The 19,931-nt window shown below is 45.7% G+C and overlaps 1 protein-coding gene across 2 annotated transcripts; it reads left to right on the forward strand.

Annotated features, from left to right (window-relative positions):
• The first annotated feature begins 2,408 nt into the window (after positions 1-2,408).
• On the forward strand, positions 2,409-17,000 carry PRKAG1 (protein kinase AMP-activated non-catalytic subunit gamma 1). Of its 2 annotated transcripts, none has more exons than XM_006755468.2 (12): positions 2,409-2,515; positions 7,805-7,853; positions 13,639-13,748; positions 13,942-14,023; positions 14,109-14,167; positions 14,290-14,335; positions 14,446-14,500; positions 15,174-15,300; positions 15,407-15,572; positions 15,735-15,772; positions 16,038-16,184; positions 16,297-17,000. In XM_006755468.2, exons 1-12 carry the CDS (start codon positions 2,507-2,509, stop codon positions 16,399-16,401), a joined length of 993 nt encoding a protein of 330 aa, XP_006755531.1. In that variant the 5' UTR covers positions 2,409-2,506; the 3' UTR covers positions 16,402-17,000. The 2 variants fall into 2 exon arrangements, with proteins under 2 accessions (XP_006755531.1, XP_006755532.1); XM_006755469.2 differs by having other exon boundaries at positions 2,462-2,515; positions 13,610-13,748.
• The last annotated feature ends 2,931 nt before the right edge of the window (positions 17,001-19,931 follow it).

The raw sequence follows: 19,931 nt of genomic DNA on the forward strand, positions 1-19,931 counted from the left end.
ATCTGTCTCTGTCTCCCTCTTATCCTCTGTGTTTCTCTCTATGGGTTTTGTTTCCTTGTTTTCCACTCTGACAAATGCAACATGAATGGGAAAGAGGCGCCCAGCTGCCCAGAAGGGCAAGCCAGGCAAGCCGGGCAAGGAGACCCCACACCCACACCTACCTCATTTAAGTGTTGGATTTTTTGCTGTTTTGAAATGTGAGACCCTCTCCAAGCCCCCTACTGCCCCAACCCTCTCCCCCACCTCACTGCCCTCTTCAGAGTGGGTGGAAGGGGGTAGGAGGAGGAAGAAAACAACAACAACAAAAAATCCATCTTTGTTTTTAATTCTGGGCATGGGATGGCGGCTGAGGTTAATGATGATGAAGATTGGGGATGACTGGCCCCTAGTTGCTCTAGGACTTCCTTCTCCATCTGGACATGGGGGTAGGAGGGATGTGCTAAACCTAGGACCAGGATATTTCCCTCCTGTTTTCCCAACCCCATCATGAGCCTGTTTGCCTGCCAGCCCCTGGATGGGGTGGGTGGGTGATAGAGGTGAGGGCTATCCCTGAGTGGCATGCCCATACCCAGTGAGGCAGGGTGTGGCCCAGAGCTCCCACTTTCCCTCAGTCACCAAACTGCTGCTGGTCTGGTGGGAAGGGGTGGTGATGTGGGGGTGGGGAGCTTAGTGTCAGCGCGGGGAGGGTGGGGGGTATTTATCTATTTATACATGGGATTGTATATAGTCTTGTGGGGCATGGGGGAGCCGGCTGGAGGTGAGAACCCTCCCCTCTCCCCCCACCCCCGGGGAGAGCAAATGTAAAACTACTAATTTTTGTGCTTTATATATTCTATATAAATATATCTATTTTCTTTTTACAAAACCAGTTTATAAATGGTAGGGGGGTGTGGGGCGGATACATGGAGCTCCCCTTGTGGGGGGGCCCCCTCCATTACCCAACCTACCGCCCTTTTCCTCACTCCCTCCTCCCCACCCCCTGGCTGTGACTGCTGTAAGATGGGGGTATAGAGGCTGGGCAATTCCCACCCCCTATTGTATAGTTGGACTACGTTATAACGCACAAAAGTGAGCTGGCCCCAGGGGGAGCCAGAGGGTGATGGGTTCCCTGCCTCCCTTTCCTTCCCCTTTCTGCCCAAGCTTGTGCTGCAGTTGAACCTCTTCCTGGGGTAGGGGTAGATCAGGGGGTGGGTGAAGCCCCAGACCCCTGTGTGGTAGGGAGCCATGGGGATGAAGATGAAGCTTATATGCAGTTCTCCTAGGGGCTGTGGGCAAAGGGCATTTTGTAATTAATATTTTCAAGAATCAAATGTATGGAGTGTAGGGATGGGCTTGGTGGTTGGTGGTGGATGGTTGGGCCTGCTGGAAGGGGAGCACAGTCGCTGTTGTGATTTTAGGTTTGTTTTTGTTTGTTTTTGAATTGGGGGATTGCGGATTGATGGGGGTAGGGAGATTTTTCTTTTTTTTTTAAGCTGCTTCCTCAACTGTTTCAAGCTGCAAATGTTTAAGAGAATAACATCCCTCCACCCTCACAGAAACCACTGTAATTAAATCAGACAGTGGGGAGACTGGGCTGCTGCTCCCAAAGCCATTTCCAAGAGCAAAAGGTCTAGGCTACAGGGATGGGGAGATTGGCTCCTGTGAGTCAGGCTCTGGTTGGGGCCTGGGCCCTGGGATTGGGAAAGGGGATGGGGCAGACTTTGTAAGCATATGCTAGGTATCCGATAGTCCTGTAGAATTTAGTAAAGAAACCTTATACAGTTTTTAATTTTTATATAAACTAACTCAGACCCAAGTTACAAGGTTGGAATTTTGGTTGTTGGTGTTTTTTTTTAAGTACCCCGCCTGTATAATTGCATCAGAATTCCCTCCTCCTCCCTCCCCCGTGATTGTATTTTGGGTTGGTTTACACTTGCACATATTCAATTTTCAGTTTTTCCCCCTTACAGTCTTCTCCCCTCACCTCCAGGACCCTCCCCCTTTTAAAAAAATAAATCGCTGACAAGTGTGAATCCCGTGAAGACTTTATTTTGTGTTGTGTGTATCCTGTACAGCAAGGTTGGTCTTTCGTAACAGCGGATGAAATGATTCCCTTTTAAAGTGCCCTCTCCCTCCACCCCCAGCGCCCCTGTCCTTGGCATGTTTTGTATCAGCGATCATTCTGAACTGTACATAATTTATGTTGCAAGAGGCAAAGGGCAAGTTTTGGATTTTGCTTCTTCCAAGTTTGTTTTTAAACGACAAATAAAAAGAGAACATTTTAAATACAAGTGGCTCCGTCCTGTCACCCTCGCCGTCAGCCCGATCCGTGAGGTCCGAGAGGACCCAGGGGAGGGCGCTTCCCAGGCCTGGCCGCGCCGGAAAAGTGCGCTCCGCGCCTTCCGCCCTTGCTGGCGTTTGTTCTGACGCAAGCGGAAGTGGCGTCGCGGTACCGGACGTGGGGCGGGGCCTCCCCCCTTCCCCAGCGAGCTTCTAAAGTGAACGCAGCCAGCGGGCGCCTCCTGCAATGGAGACGGTGAGGAGCACGGAAAGGGGACTGGGAGGCCGGGCAGGGGCGGGCGCCGGTGCCCAGGAAACGAGAGGCCGGGTGTCTGTCCTGCCTGTGACCCTGGCCCTCCGCTCCCTCGCCGGGCGCACCTCCGGGGTCTGGGCCGCGCGCCGTACTCCCAGCCCGAGCGGGCAGTGACACCCAGCTCCCTCCTCAAATTCCGCGCACACCCTGGCGATTTCAGGACTCCTTTCGCCTTAGCAGCTCAGGCCCCTCAGAGGTGGTGCTTCGGCTTTCCTGTGAGAGGCGGGCGGGGGGTCCCCCGCTTGCAGGCATCACCTGGCCCTGGTTGTCTAAGTGCGATCGCTGCGATCCCTGGCAGGAGGGACATCTGAAAAACTCACACTGCCTTAAGGTGTCCGACGAGCTCACATTCCCTTAATAAGACTGAAAGGTGGGGTTTCTCTAAAGGAGGGATTGTTCAGTGGTAGAGGCCGCTGTGTCCCTGGACAAGTTTTAGGTCATGCCCAGCTCTGCGATTCCAAGCAGGCATGTTGGCATTTCATTCTTGGCGAGCAGGCATTGACCAATTGTGGCAGGTCCGCCATCCTCCCCGGGATGCTGCAGACTGCCTGCTGCAGGGACCCGCCCTCACTCAGGAGCCTTTTCTAGCACTCTGGAACCCTTCCCATTAACTTCCTTCTCCGGAGCTTTTAATCACGATACCTGACAGGCAGAGTAATTCTTCCTATCTTGCTTTTTATCACCTGCTACTGTAGTTGTGTACAGGCTGCAGATTCACTGTTCTTTGGGTCAGTTACCTGCTCAGAGCAGTTATTTTACCGCATACTTTCTCTACCTGCAGAGAGGTCATGTCCCTCAGGTTATAAAGAAAAAAACAAACCGAAGTGGTAAAGTGATTTGCAATTGCTCCCCTAGGCAAGAGAGTCATTTCAATATACATATATATTTTTTTATTTCAGAGAGGAAGGGAGAGAGAGAGAAACATCAATGATGAGAGAGAATCATTGATCAGCTGCCTCCTGCATGCCCCACACGGATCAAGCCCGCAACTCCGCAACTCGGCATGTGCTCTGATGGAGAATCAAACTGTGACCTCCTAGTTCATAGGTCAATGCTCAACCACTGAGCCACCGTGGCAGGGCACAAAGTATTTTTATATAGATTTTATAACTTAACCCTCACAATTTTTGTACTGGATTAGGTTCTTGGGATAGAAATTATTTTAAAAAGAAAAAGAAAAACCCCTGTTTTTGAAGATGCTCAGCCTAACTGGAGTGGGGCTGAGGGCAAGCCAGTGACAGCTGTTATTTAAGGTAGACTATAATAAATGCTGTTTTCAGGAGGCAAACAAAGGACTGGAAGCATAGAGGAGGGAGAAATTACTGTGAACCTGAGAAGAGGACATTGCAGGCTTAGAGAACAGTGTGAACAAGGGCATAAAAATCCAGGTATATAGAGATTAATTGAGGAAGAGCCAGTGGCTTAATGTTGCTAGAGTTTGGGATTTGGGTCACAGTGAGGCAGAAAGACTGGGAAAATAGGCCAAGGTCGGGTTGAAGATATTGCATACCTTACTAAGTTTGATCTTCGTTTTGCAATAAGGGAACCCATGAAGATTTATGAGCAAGGCAGTGAGTGTGATTAAAGAATGTTCTTTTTAATATATATATACTAGAGACCTGGTGCACAAAATTTGTGCACTTGGGTAGGGGTCCCTCAGCTCAGCCTGTGCCCTCTCACAGTCTGGGAGCCTTTGGGGAATGTCCAACTGATGGCATAGGCCCACTCCCCCCAGGGTGCCGTCAGTTGGACATCCTTGGTGCTGGCTCGGAGGCAGGAGAAGCTCCCGCCACCACTGCTGCATTTGCCAGCTATGAGCCCAGCTTCTGGCTGAGTAGCACTCCCCCTATGGGAGCACACTGACTACCAGGGGGCAGCTCCTACATTGAACGTCTGCCCCCTGGTGGTCAGTGTGTACCTACTGGGGATTGAGCCCTTAACCCAGGCATATGCCCTTGACCTGAATCGAACCCAGGACCCTTCAGTCCACAGGCCAATGCTCTATCCACTGAGCCAAACCGGCTAAGGCAAGAATGTTCTTAACAGCGTTCTGTAAATGGATGGATCTTCAGGAACTAGTGAGTTCCTAGTTGCTAGAGATGAAAGTCCCTCCCAAAACTGAGATGCTTGGCTGGCAAAAGAACATGGTAACAGCATGAAAGAAGAATTAAAGAAGAGATAACTTGACCTGCGTGGCTCAATGGTTGAGCATCAATCTATGAACCAGGAAGTTACTGTTCAATTCCCAGTCAGGCCACATGGCTAAGATGTGGGCTTAGTCCCCGGTGTGAGGCGTGCAGGAGGCAACCAATCAATGATTCTCATCACTTATTTTTTAAAATATATTTTTATTGATTTCAGAGAGGTATGGAGAGGGAGACAGATAGTAACATCAGTTTAGCTGATAGATGTTAAGGATAGGTTTAGGTCATGCCCTGCTCTTGTGATTCTAAGTAGACATGTTGGCATAGCTCATTCTTAGAGGAATCAAGATTACAGTTCTTAAGCACCTAGGAGGAGAGCAGTGCCAAAAACAAATATGGGAATCACAGTAAATAGGATTGGAGGGAGAGATGCTGTTCTGTTTTGCATTGAAACATTTGAAGAGTCCGTGACATCTGTGGTTGGCTAGCAAACAATTGGAAATGCGGATCAGGAGTCTGAAAGAAATTGTGAGTCTATGTGTCAGATCTAACCTGTGCCTCTCTACTAATATTTTGTACTTTGTAGTACAGTGGTACTTTCTTAGGTCACCTATATTATTTTTTAAAATATATTTCTATGGATTTCAGAGAGGAAGAGAGAGAGAGAAACATCAATGAAGAGAGAGAACCATTAATTGGCTGCCTCCTGCACACCCCACACTGGGGATCGAGCCCACAATCCAGGCACATATTGGGCATCCAGCCCGCAACCCAGGCATGTGCCCTGACCCGGAATCGAACCATGATCTCCTGGTTCATAGGTCAATGCTCAAGTACTGAGCCACACTGGCCAGGCCCCCTACGTTATTAGTTGAGGGGAGCCCTAGCTGGTTTGGCTCAGTGGATAGAGCATCAGCCTGCAGACTGAAGGGTCCCAGATTCGATTCTGGTCAAGGGCACGTGCCCGGGTTGCGGGTTGGATCCCCAGAATGGGGCGTGCAGAAGGCAGCCAATCAATTATTCTCTCTCATCATTGATGTTTCTACCTCTCTCTCCTTCCTTCCTCTCTGAAATCAATAAAAATATATTTTTTAAAAAGTTGAGGGGAATGGACATAATTTCCCCACTCCTGTGTGGAGGGATAGGAAGATAAAGCCATATTCAGTTGTGTCTGACTCTCTTCTGTAGTTATCTGTGTCTCTATTTTTGCTGGATGTCTCTTTTTTCTCTCTGTAACTTAGTCTTAGGTCTTTGTTCATATTAGCATGCATCATTATCATCAATTTGAAAGTTAAAAAATACACAATATGCAGAACTCCATTTTAGATGGTATGGGGGATATAAATAAGTATAAAATAGTTCCAGGATTCCAGGAATTTATAATCTGTTTGGATAGATAATGAACAAAAGAACTGTAGCACAGTTTGGTATATAAATATTATATGGTGGCTATAATTCTACAAGTAGTTGTTTCTGTGGCTTTGTATATAGATTTTTGTGAGACTATTATATACTATGTGTGTATCTTTTTCTTAAATTGATTTTAGAGAGAGGAAGGGCGGAGAGAGAGAGAGAGAGAGAGAGAGAGAAACATCGATTTGTTCCACTTATTTATGCATTCATTGGTTAATTCTTGCATATGCCCTGACTGGGGATTGAACCCACCATCTTGGTGTAGCGGGATGATGCTCTAACAATTAGAATCTAACCAACTGAGCTACCTGGCCAGAGCCCATGTGTGTATTTTTAGCACTAAACAGCCAGCCCTTTCTCCCACTTACAAGTGATGAGGCTGCTATTCTGATAGCGTTGCCAAAATGCCAGGCCAAGTTGATGGTCTTATGCAGCCCAGAGAAGGAGATTACCCCCCTTTCCCCTTACCCTCACCCTGGCCCGTTGGGACAGGGAAGTTTAAGGCTATCCACCCAACTTGACCCTGCTTACCAGTCAGCTTCCCATGTTCAATCCAAGGCCTTTAACTTCATATTACTATCGCAGCTATGTAGGTGAAGTATGACTTCAAGTTAGTTTGGGGATATTACCCACAGCAAATAGAGGCAAACTGTTGATTCCAGTGGATGAAAATTATGATCCCTCCTGGGTTCCTAGATAACAATGAAATTTCCAAATGTTTCCACTTGAGGGAGCATAGAGATGATTCTAAAGGTTTCTCTGTATTCAAAGCACTCTCTAATAGACTGTCATGGGCAAGGAGTCTTGGTAAACCAGCATCCTCTGAGCTGTGGCAGCCTTCCACTCAAGGGTGCTGAGAGAACTGAGGTCCCTCATTCAGAACATTAATGCTGCTCATCCACCTCTCAGTCATTCTAACTTTGACTCTGACAGTCAGCTGCTGTGATCTTCCCCAGATTGGCCCTCAGTGGTAAGGTATATGTCTCATTCCGGTGCTTATACTTACGCTTAGTGAGTGTTTGGGAAAGCAGTGTTTTCTCTGGCTCTGTGTTTTTATAAAGTAGACCTGTGAGAATCTTGTGGGACCAGCCCTAAGCTCAGATATTTTTAATCTCAGCTTTAAGACCTAATGTTGCCTGGTCGGCTTGGCTCAGTGGATAGAGCGTCCTCCTGCGGACTGAAGGGTCCCAGATTCGATTCCAGCCAAGGGCACATGCCTGGATTGCGGGCTCAATCTCCAGTGGGGTGCGTGCAGGAGGCAGCTGATCAATGATTCTCTCTCATCATTGATGTTTCTATCTCTCTCTCCTTCTTCGTTCCTCTCTGAAACCAATAAAGAAATATATTTTTTTTAAAAAACAGACCTAATGTTTCACTGGGCAGTATAGTATATAAGGACATGAGCTTTGGAAACGCACAGATATATGTTCAAATCGCTATTCCACCCTTACCAGCCATATGACCTTGGGCAGGCTGCTTAATATTTCTTAAACCTCAGTTTCCTAACCTGTGAAAATAAGGCTAACAATAATATTTACCTCAGGGTTATGGAGATTAAATGAGATAATATAGCACTTTAAAGGAAGTTGTCGGTTTACCAGCCCTTCTCCTAATGCTAAGCTAAAATGGATGGAGCCTAGGATAGCCTGAATCTTTGTTTCTCTTGTCTCTCCAGGTCATTTCTTCAGATAACTCTCCAGCTCTGGAAAATGAGTATTCTCAAGGTAAGTGTACTAACGAAAGGAAACTGAGTATGAAAGCAATAGCCCAAGGCTAACTTCAGCAATGCTTTTGAACCTCTCCCAGGGTCCCCCTTGGGAAATCAAAGCTGACCAGATAATGTACAAAACCATATAAACCAGGAAGAGTAATTTGGCAAGATCGCCAAGGAATAAATCTTGGGTAAAGTAGGAATGATTAATATCAAACCACCTGAGAGAAACTTTTGAGGTACAGGGAAACTTCCACAGGCAATTCTAGGCTGGCAAACTATGTTTTAGAAGTTCCTGGTATTTTCTGAGTAGCACAGAAATAATGCCACTAGAAGTTTTTATCATCCAGCAAGCTCAGTGTACACAAATTATAGAAAGGCCTTGAAAGCCTTTAGAACTAATCTAGAATAAAGGTACTAAACCCTAAAGTCCAGGAGATTCCAGCACTGTACCTGGTTAGAATGGAATGGCCCAATTCTAGGTCATCTAGAAATAGGCAGAACTTACAGGCACCCTCTGATAAAGGATTTTGGCCAGGAATACTCTTAAGTCTTCTAAGGACACATTATGGCATTAGGAGTACACACTTTATCAGAGGATTGAAATAGGGGCTAAGATCCTAGGACATATTATTAAGATTTTATGAGTTCTCCACAAGAATTTTTTTTAAATATGTTTTATTGATTTTTTTACATAGAGGAAGGGAGAGAGATAGTCAGAAACATTGATGAGAGAGAAACATCGATCAGCTGCCTCCTGCACATCCCCTACTGGGGATGTGTCCGCAACCCAGGTACATGCCCTTGACCGGAATCGAACCTGGGACCTTCAGTCCGCAGGCTGACGCTCTATCCACTGAGCCAAACCGGTTTCGGCTCACAAGAATTTTTTAATGTTCCATTTCCATTTTGTTGGTATCCCAAAAAAGATAATCACATAGTGATATTTTGAATTATCTGGATGGCTCTTACTAATTGAGTACTGCCACATGGTATCAGTGTCTATTTTATGTTTCTGAGTACATTTGCATCAACACCAAGGCAGGGGCCAAAAACTCAAACTGTCTACATAGATCAAGCAGTGATGGGTACATGTGACTACAACAACCTGTAGATCTTGCCTCATCTAAAAGGAGGCAGTAACTATCCAGGTCTGATCAATTGTTACTCTTCAGAATTCAAGACCTACTTTTGTCAGATCTTTTGATTTTGAAAAGAAACTAAGAATTTTGATTTGTATGTAAATCTCCAGATTTTTAAAATTTATTTTAGAGAGAGAGGAAGGGAGAAGGATAGAGAGAGAAACCTCGATTGGCTGCCTCTATTGTGGATTGAAAATGATAATATTTAACTATCAGCATAATGTGTCTTAAACTGATGTCAAAAGACATGTTTTTTGAGAGTCTGTGAGTTTTCAAATTTGAAAACCAATGGTGAGCTTCTAGTTAAAAATGGTGGATTGAATGCATACATCTACTTTGATTCCTTCACAAAAAGCCACTAAAATAAACAAAGAATTTTTTAAGGTACAAATACACTAAAATAGGAAGAACAAGAGAGGAGGTCATAGCAATGAATTTTGAAAGCTGGAAAGCAGACGGATGAGTGGTAAATGACTTAGCAGACCTGAGAAAGCTGAATTATAAACTAGCAGTGGGGAAAGCCAGGAAGCACTGAAGGTCTGAGAAGCAGTCAGATCCTGAGACTCCCTCCTTCATTGAGTGCTGCTGGACAACTCCCCTTTCCAACTTTGGCAAAGACTGGAGGTCTGGAGAGAGGTTTGGGTCCAGCTGAAGACTGAGGTACTTCACTACACAGGAGAAATGAACAATACTTAATGCCAAAATCCCAGGCCTTTTCTCCCTTCCAGTTTCCAGAATGTTGACAGGAAAGACTTCACCTTCCAAGCGCAGCATTGAATAAATAATCCTCTCCAGAAGCCCCTTAAGGGAAAGCCCTACAAATATAAGTGTTGAGTGCTCCCTATCCAAATGGCTCACAGTCACCAAGGCTCATTTACACACTTAGGGCTTACAGTCAGCTTTAAAGACTCCACTCTTAAAGTATGGTTTGAATTTTCCTTTCAACCAAGGATTACCAGAGATCTAAAGAAAGCCTCTAACATTTATAAAAAAAGGTGATCCAAACTGCCTCTCTCATGAAAAGAAACAAAGAAAAAGCAATGGAGGAGGAAAGTCAATGCATAAAGAAGAAAACTTCTAATTAGCAATACATCCTCAGATAAAGAGTATATTAGCACCATGAAACAAGTACCAGGATACACTCTTTTTCTAAAACCTTTAGAAAACAAAAAGGACCTCTTGGGCATTAAAAATATAGTAGCAGTCCAGTGGGCGTGGCTCGGTGGTTGAGTGGCTCAGTGGTTGAGCTTCGACCTATGAACCAGAAGGTCAGGGTTTGATTCCAGGTCAGGGCACATACCTGGGTTGTGGGCTTAATCCTCACTGTGGGGCATGCAGGAGGCAGCCGGACAATGATTCTCTCTCATCATTGATGTTTCTATCTCTCTCCCTCTCCCTTCCTCTCTGAAATCAATAAAAATACATTTTTTAAAAAGAAGTTGAAAAACAATATGTAAGACAGCAAAAATTTTTAAATATGCAGGAGGTTTCAAAATCAAGTTGAGGAAATCTACCAGAAGTAGAATTAAAAATGAAAGAAGTAAAGCCCGGCTGGCATGGCTCAGTGGTTGAGCTTTGACCTATGAACCAGGAGGTCACAGTTCAATTCCTGGTCAGGGCACATGCCTGGGTTTCGGGCAAGACCCGCAGTGCAGGAGGCAGCCAATCCATGGTTCGGTCTCATCATTAATGCTTCTCTCTCTATCTCCCTCCCTCTCTGAAGTCAATAAAATATTTTTTTGAGTGGAAAAAAATCAAAGTACTAGAGTTCAGCTGGTGTAGCTCAGTGGTTGAACATCGACCCAGGAACCAAGAGGCCACCAGTTTGATTCCTGGTTGGGGCACATGCCCCGGTTGTGGGCTCAGCTCATGCCTAGGTTGTGGGCTCAATCCCCTGTGGGGTGTGTGCAGGAGACAACCAATCAATGATGTTTCTTTCTCATTGATGTTTCTGTCTCTCCCTCTCCCTTCCTCTCTCTCTAAAAAATCAATAAAAACATATTTTAAAAAAACGAATTAGAAAACAGGAGAAAAAAATATTTTAAAAACAACAATAAAAACTCACCCCACAAAAAAAACAAAAAATAAAACCTTAAAGGGTCAGTCTAGGAATTCTAATATCTAAATAATAGGAGTTACAGAAAGAGAAAAATGACAACACAGAGCAAAGAAAATGATCAAGGAAATAATTCAAGAACTTTTCCTGAAACTCACCGAAACCAGTTTGGCTCAGTGGATAGAGCATTGGCCTGTGGACTGAAAGGTCCCAGGTTCGATTCTGGTCAAGGGCATGTACCTGGGTTGCGGGCACATCCCCAGTGGGAGATGTGCAGGAGGCAGCTGATCGATGTCTCTCTCTCATCGATGTTTCTAACTCTCTATCTCTCTCCCTTCCTCTCTGTAAAAAATCAATAAAATATATTAAAAAAAAAAAAGAACTTTTCCTGAAACTGAAGGACATTAGTTTTCATACTGATAGGACTCATTAAATATTCAGCACAGTGGATGAAATTGACCCACCCAAAGCACAATTGTCATGAGATTTCAAAATGCTGGAAACAGAGAAGATCCTGAGTTTCCAGAGCGGTCAAAAGAAGTCACATACAAAGAGTCAGAATTGCTTCAGACTCTGAACATACCAGAAGCTAGAAGGCAATGGAGCAATGTCTTCAACATCCTGCAGGAAAATAAATTCTAACCTAGAATTCTTTATCCATCCAAATTCTAAATCAAAGAGCATGTAAAAGATATCTGAAGGCTGCAAGGTCTCAAAAAATTTACCTCCCATGCACCCTTTCTCATGGAGCTACTGGAAGATGTGCTCCACCAAGACAAGGGGGTAGTCAAAAAGATGAAAACATGGGATACAGGACACAAGGAAAGTCAATACAGTCGTGAAAGGGGTCCCCTTGATGGTAATGAGAGAAGATTTCAGGGTGCCAGCAGTGCATACCAGGCAAACCAGCCCAGATTTGACCAGTCACAAAGCCCCAGAGAGACCTCTTTGTGTAGTTTAAATTGATAGCCTGTGCTTCTGAATTTCTTAAAAGGAGATTTAAAGAACTGGTGAAGTTTGATGATTGAATTAGTTACAAATACTATACATAGAAAATTAAGCAAATGAAGAGATAATTATTAACTCTAGGGAAAATAAAGTTGTGAAAGAAAGAAATCAGAGTTGACTATTTGTTTTAGCTTTGAATAATGAATATTCAGTCAAAATTATTTAAATATTGATGTAACCAACATTATATTTTAACTTTTGGAAGAAGGGGGGAGTGGATGGTGCATGTCTGTAATGGGGTCCTGTTAGAAAAGAGAACATAAAATTCTCATATTTCTTGGATGATAATGGATAATTCCCAAAAGTGAAAAAAAAAGGAGCAAAAAAGTACCAAAATGCCCTACCTGGTTTGGGTCAGTGGATAGAGCATTGGCCTGTGGATTTCAGGTCCTGGGCTGGGACTTGATTCTGGTCAAGGGCACATGCCCGGTTATGGGCTCGATCCCTAGTAGGGGGCGTGCAAGAAGCAGCAGATCAATGATTCTCATCATTGATGTTTCTATCTCTCTCTCCCTCTCCCTTCCTCTCTGAAATCAATTAAAAATATATATATATATTAAAGTACCAAAATAATCAGCTAAAAGAGGTCTCATCTCTGGGTAAGGGTTATTATAGGGAAGTGGGTGCCAAGGATGGCAGTTTTTCTTGACAAAATTTGTAGAACAATTTGACTCTTTAAACTGTGTACCTGAATAATTTTGGTAAAAAACAGAAGTTAAAGACAAACAACTGGCATAGGATTAAGTACGTGAACTTTGGAATCAGGTAGATCTGTGTTTGAGTCTTGTCACTTCACTTACTAATGGTGTGAACTAACTATTTCCACCTTTCTCACCTGAAAAATGAGGACAATATTTACCTTGCAGATTTGTTGAAAGGATTAAATAAATAATGTAGTATTTTTAAGTATACACAGTCTAGCAGGGAGCATATTTGGGCTGTTATTTTGGGGCTTGTTTTTCGTTAGACCAAGCAATTAAAATCAAAAGATCGGAAAGGTAAACACAGCCAGAGTCTCATTTGACTGGAATAGGTGGGATGGTTTCTCATTTGCACCATTATCCCAAGATGGACTCTCAGGGTGTTTTAGTCCAGGTTGATTGAGCACTGGGCTCCAACTTCATGTTAATCTGAAATGGCCCAACTTGGACCATGATGTTCTCATCTGAAGCTTACTAAAAAAAAAGAGGAAGAAGAAGATGCTTACTTGAATTTTAAGGAGTTTAATTATATCTTAATTGAGAAAAGATAATTTAAATGTGCTAAATATATGAAAGGAAAAACGATTTAAAGATGAGAAAAAAACTACTAGACTACAACAGTTTAATGAAAAATATTATACTGGTAGACTTTCTGTTTTAGTCAGCCAAGGAACCAACAGATATAGTCTTACCTGGAAATGGAGGTTGGATGAAATGGTTTCTAAGAGGGTTTACTCCTAATGGAATAGTAGGAACAAATCAGATAAAATATAGTGCCTTATAAAAAATCTGCTCTAAATATTTGAGCAACAACAACACTGTTGTATTTTCTGCCTTTTTGATTGTGTGTTTTGCTTGGAAGGAAGCTACTAACTATCCCACCCTATGCAGAGACCCCAGAATCCAACAATAGTGTGTATACTTCCTTCATGAAGTCTCATCGCTGCTATGACCTGATTCCCACAAGCTCCAAATTGGTTGTGTTTGACACTTCCTTGCAGGTGGGTGAAATACTTTTTCCTTCTCCTCTTTGGAACCTCTGGTTCAATACCCCTCATCCTATCTCATCCCAAGGATAATATCCTTGTCCTTCTATAGGGTTAGTCTAATGTTTTTCCCAACATACCCAACCCCTGTTCTTTTAAAGTCCTGCCCGTGAATTTCCCTTTGTGAATATAACTCTTTTGGCTATAGGTGAAAAAAGCTTTCTTTGCTTTGGTGACTAATGGTGTACGAGCTGCCCCTTTGTGGGATAGTAAGAAGCAAAGTTTTGTGGGTAAGCAATGTTTCTGGAACACAGTATTATTGGCATCTTGTGCTGGGCACAGAGCAATGCTGAGAGCTCTTGTCTTGGCCTCTAGGCATGCTGACCATCACTGATTTCATCAATATTCTGCACCGCTACTACAAATCAGCCTTGGTAAGGACCTTAGCCTGATGACCAAAACCACTTTCCCTCATTTTCATTTCCTTTCAAGGAAACCACAAGGGGTTTATGAAGCAGGGAGGTCACGTCTCAAGTTCTGTTGCTTTTGCTTCCAGGTACAAATCTATGAGCTGGAAGAACACAAGATCGAAACTTGGAGAGGTATGTAGAGAATTGGCAAGGGGGTGGGGAGTGGGAGGGTAAAGGGATAGAAATTTTTCTGGGAAATGATTTTCCATGGTGGTATTTTGTGAACCTTTTTTTCCTTTCAGAGGTATATTTACAGGACTCCTTTAAACCACTTGTCTGCATTTCTCCTAATGCCAGGTAAGTTCTAGCTACCCATCTATACTAATAATAGAGGAATATGCATATTGTCCGGGATGCTATCGCAGTAACAGTAACAACCAAACAGTAGGCTGCATGGAGTGACCAGGCTGGCAGGGTGGTTAGTGAGGGACGACCAAATGACTGAACAGCAGGCTATATGGGGTGGTCAGGCTGGCAGGGGAGCGGTTAGGGGGCGATCAGGCTGGCAGGCAGAAGCGGTTAGGGGTAATCAGGCAGGCAGGCGAGTGGTTAGGAGTCAGCAGTCCCAGATTGTGAGAGGGATGTTCTGTCAGTTTGGGATAGGGCCTAAACTAGCAGTCTAACATCCCCCAAGGGGTCCCAGATTGGAGAGGGTGCAGGCCAGGCTAAGGGACACCCCCTCTCTTCACAAATTTCGTGCACCGGGCCTCTAGTTTGTTCAGAAGAGGAAGAGCCTTGCCATCAGCATAGCTAAAGCACTAGATACCCAAAGATTCAGGGGCAGAAGAAAGAAAAGACTCCCAAACGCTTGCATTCACACACTTGCTCCCCTTCTTTCTCCCAACCATTGGTTTTCCATTTATTAACACTCTAAGGAGCTGAGCTATGGTGGAGGGAGTCAGGGGTAGAGATAGGCCCAGCCTCAGGCCCAGCACTGTGGAACTTACCATTGTCCCCCATCTTCCCACAGCTTGTTTGATGCCGTCTCTTCATTAATCCGGAACAAGATTCATAGGCTGCCAGTTATTGACCCAGAATCAGGCAACACCTTGTACATCCTCACCCACAAGCGCATCCTCAAGTTCCTCAAATTATTTGTAAGTGCTCCTCAGCCCAGTTTTTACTTCTTATATACTCGGTTGGAAAAGTATCCAAGGGTGATATGGGGAGCCTTGAAAATTAAGGTGATGGTTCCTTCCTCAGATCACTGAGTTCCCCAAGCCAGAGTTCATGTCTAAGTCTCTGGAAGAGCTACAGATTGGCACCTATGCCAACATTGCTATGGTCCGCACTACCACCCCCGTCTACGTGGCTCTGGGCATTTTCGTACAGCACCGAGTCTCGGCCCTGCCTGTGGTGGATGAAAAAGGTGAGAGAGTGGACAGAAGGAGAGGGAAGGCTCCAAGGAAGTCAGGGTGGCTCTGGGAAAATCTGCTTCCCACTTAGCTCAGCCAGGATGGTGATTCTACCTACGGCCAGGGGGAGTCTTGGATGTCAGATCCTCCTTGCTGAGCTACCTCTGTCCCTCTAGGGCGTGTGGTGGACATCTACTCCAAGTTTGATGTTATCGTGAGTGATTGGGGAGGGGCTGGGAGGTAGGGAAAGGGGTGGCACGTTGGATGTGGAAAGGGGGAAAGAAGAGTCTCTTCTGGGATCTAAGGGTTTTAAGAAGCTTCCAAGCTTTCAGATTTTATATGAAAAATAATTGAATGAGCTGGGTGTGGCTTGTGGGCATGGCTGACAACTGCCCTAAATCCCTTTGGGGTTGGGTGGACTCAGGGTTTGGGGGCTGGCTCCCTTGCTTCTCTGCAAGCACCTTCCCCTCTCTCCTCAGAATCTGGCAGCAGAAAAGACCTACAACAACCTAGATGTGTCTGTGACCAAAGCCCTCCAACATCGATCACATTACTTTGAGGGTGTCCTTAAGTGCTACCTGCATGAAACTCTGGAGACCATCATCAACAGGCTGGTGGAAGCAGAGGTAGGGGACCAGTGACCCCAAAGAAGCTAGGATTTGGCAAAGAGGATAGAGCTTGCAGGGCTCTCCCTGAAGCTGGCACTAATATCCCTTTCTCCCCTGTTGTTCTCTGCAGGTTCACCGACTTGTAGTGGTGGATGAGAATGATGTGGTCAAGGGAATTGTCTCACTGTCAGACATCCTGCAGGCCCTGGTGCTCACAGGCGGAGAAAAGCCCTGAGCTAGGGGAAGGGGTCAGGTGGCACCAAGGGTTATGCCCACTCACTGCCTGTACAAAGTTTGGAACCACAGATGAAATCTTGAGAGAATTGTGACTCTGTTCCCTGCCCAGGAGACCTCTACCCTTCTACCTGAGAGGCAGGGAAGATCTGGGGAAAGGAAGGAGAATGGCTTTGTTGCTGTCCTGTCCTCACACACGAGGAGAACTTCCAGCCTAGCCTATCCCAGGCCCTGTCCTCTTAGACATGCCCCCATCCTGGGTGAACCGTGGGCTCTGTGCCGCTTGGACAAATTCTGATCTCTACGAGATCCAGGCTTTGCCTCTATCTCTGCCCCTGACTCCCTCCACCACAGCACAGCTCTTCATAAAAATATTTTTATTCATCCTGTTTCATGCTGTATGGGGGAGGCTGAGTCCATTTCATAACATTTCTTCCCATAATGGGAGTGGGGAGGATCATGGGGAGGAAGGCCTTGGGTTCCTGTGCTATATTCATACGAAGAGAAGTGGGATTGGGTGGAGGAGGACTGCAAAGTGGTTAGCTAAGGTTATTGCTTTTCATGGCAAACTTAATTAAAATGACAGGAACCTCTTCATGATATTGCAGTGTTTGCTTTTTGTAGTTGACAGACAGTCACTACTGCTCCAACCTTTCTACTTCATATGGCTTCTTCAACTCATTAATTACAATAACACACTTTATAGAAAACTGTCCATCATTCTCAGTACTTTACATATACTAATTCATTTACTCCTCAGAACAATAGTAGATATTCCAGTTTTATAGATTTAAAAGAAACGAAGGCACGGAGAGGCTCACTATCCCAAGGCAACACAGCTAGTAAAAAGAACAGAGCTAGCATGTAAACCGAGCTGGCACCAGAGGGCGTGCTCTTTATCACTATATTAGACTTACTGCCTTTCTAAATCTCCATTAAAAACTGTTCTCACTTTATTCCCTACAATCCTTATCACCCCCATGTTCCCTTCTGCCTGGACCATAGCTGATATTCCAGGAAAATCACATAACAGTGTTAGGTCTCCAGAGAGTAGACGGAGACATGCCACCGTCAAAAGGTTGGACTCTGTATTTGGATTTTGCTGAACTGGCACTGTCTTTGAACCTGGAATTTCCAAAGTGAGAATGAGCTGTAGGGTATGCAGTGGGGGAGCAGCAGAACTATGGTCACCCCATCAAACCCTTTCCCTGTGCTGAAACCATATGGGCCAAAACAGTAGTCGAGCCTAGCTGGCGTGGCTCAGTGGTTGAGCATCGACCTATGAACCAGAAGGTCACAACTCAATTCCCAGTTGGGACACGTGCCTGGGTTACAGGCTTGATCCCCAGTGTGGGGCCTGCAGGAAGCAGCCCATCAATGATTCTCCCTCTCCCTTCCTCTCTGAAATCAATAAAAATATATTTAAAAAAACGAAACAGTATAAGGAACCTAGACTGTTGTGTATGAGCCAAATTCTGGATACCATCTCACCACCGCTTTGCAGGTATTATACCATTTCCATCTTGGATACCAAAACCAGGAGTGATTTCAGAGTAGCACCTTGCCCCTACCCCCACTTGCCCAAGAGCCCTAATGATCCCAGCCATACCATATCGGTCCCTCCAAACCAGGCTTCCTGATGGAACACGGGGAAAGCATCAAGGCAGCTTCCAGTGCCACATCCTGGCTTTGAAGAAGCCCCTGCTTCTGCATTCACCTCTTCACAGTTCTCAGCACATTCCTAGACTTGAGGGAGGGAGACATTCCAAGTTATTATAATTAGAGCATGTTTATATGTGTGGGGGTGAGTGCATGGAGGAAAGGACAGATGTCTCCTTGTCACATCCCATCATGAAGTAGGATTTGTCTAGGGAGGAGGCAAGGACTTTAAAAAGCCTTAGTACTCTGGTGGGAAGCACCTTCAAGCAAAGAGACACCAGCGCAACTGGTAGGTGTAGCGGGGATGGGGGGGGGATGTCAGTGGATGGGATAGGGGATACATGGGTTCTTTTAAAAAGTCCATGTTAGGGAGCAGGAGGCCTGTGTTCTGTTGCTCTGGTTCTCAAGTTGGTCTGCCCCAAAACAACCCTTCTGGGGAAGGGTCTATCCCAAAGGGCTGCAGGTATGTTAGTGGAAAACAAATTAGGATCTGTTGCTTCCCCATTCCCTGCTAAAACCCAACTAGTCTCAGAGTCTGAGAATGGAGCAGAAGGAAAGACAAGGAACAAAATTTGGAGCCTCATAACCTATTCTCAGGAGAAGCAAATGATCCCTTCTTTCTCAGGAACCATTGCCATACACACTTTCTCCCCTCACCCCACACCCCTCCCCTCTGCTGGAGCTGCTGCCATGGTTGCCAGGCATGGTTGCTAAGTCCCTGCATGGAAGAGTTGGCGTGGGCTGTGCTGCCACTAACATTACCATGGTGAATCAGGGGACACCTGGTATAGGCTTGGGGGTTGGGGGGGAGACATGTGAATGTAACTCCCCAGGACAGAATGAGCCTAAAAGGTGAGCATCTTGAGCACCACTTCAGGTGGGGGCTGAGTGAGCTAGGCATTGTGGTAGTGGTGATGGGGAGCTCTGTGCTGGAAAACAGGCCACTTTTATCATCTCAGTTGCTAGGGGATTAGTTTTGCCAAGGGAGCACACCATTCCTCCATCCTCCGAAAGGGTGCAAATAAATGCATAAGCACCCTAGTCTATCCTCCATAAGGCTAAGCAGAGCTGTGTGGGCACAGAACAGTATGACCCCAAAATTCTGGATTGTGAGAGAGCATGCTGCAGGGAGCGGGCTCCATGGGCGCCCAAGGACAAACATCTAGAACACGGGAGTGAGGGGCCGTTTCCATGGCTAAGAAATTCCTTTCTCCTGCTGTCCCAGCAGCCTGGGCTACAGTTAAGGGGATGGGGGTCATCCTTTTGAGCTAGGGGAGGATAGCTCCCCCCAGTCACACAAAAGCTGCATGAAAGCTACTGCCTCCTCCTTCCACCACATGGAAGCTGGTTACTCATCTCCTCTCTGCACCCGAATGCCACTGCCGCTAAAAATAGCCCCCCAGCCTGGGCCAGCCCCTCCTGCACCCCAACCCCATGGAAACCAGCAAGAGTGGCAGGCAGAGACCTTAAGTTCCATTTCCATCACCTCCCTGTCGGAGAAACTGAAGTCCCTGAAGTCTGAGGCAAGAAGTCAAGGGCAGAACCCTGGTGGTCAAGCACCTTGACAAGGAGGGGAGTGAAGGGTTAAAATAGCAGGAAGGTTGAAGCAATGGGGATGGGGGAGGGGGCACTGTCAGCTTGGCAGTAAGAAGTCCCCTGCCCACTCCTGCAGGTTCCACCAGGCTTCGGGGACATGGGAAGTGGGAAGGGGCTCCCAAATCCGGGCCCCAGGGGGCGGTCATGCACATGGGGGAGGTAGCAGCTCGGAGCCATCCCCGCCATGTCACATGCGCTCACACACACACAGACAGGCACACACGTGTGCCCGGGTATATATATAGTCCCCAGTCGCTGGGCCTGTCGCTCTGCAGT

This window comes from Myotis davidii, unplaced genomic scaffold, assembly GCF_000327345.1.
Source record: "Myotis davidii unplaced genomic scaffold, ASM32734v1 scaffold290, whole genome shotgun sequence".
NCBI lineage: Eukaryota > Metazoa > Chordata > Mammalia > Chiroptera > Vespertilionidae > Myotis > Myotis davidii.

Excerpts from the sequence above, each read along its gene's own strand:
- PRKAG1 (XM_006755468.2), top strand. Across the intron at positions 14,336-14,445 it reads CAAGATCGAAACTTGGAGAG|AGGTATATTTACAGGACTCC; the intron begins GTATGTAGAGAA and ends TTTTCCTTTCAG. Across the intron at positions 16,185-16,296 it reads ACAGGCTGGTGGAAGCAGAG|GTTCACCGACTTGTAGTGGT; the intron begins GTAGGGGACCAG and ends TGTTCTCTGCAG.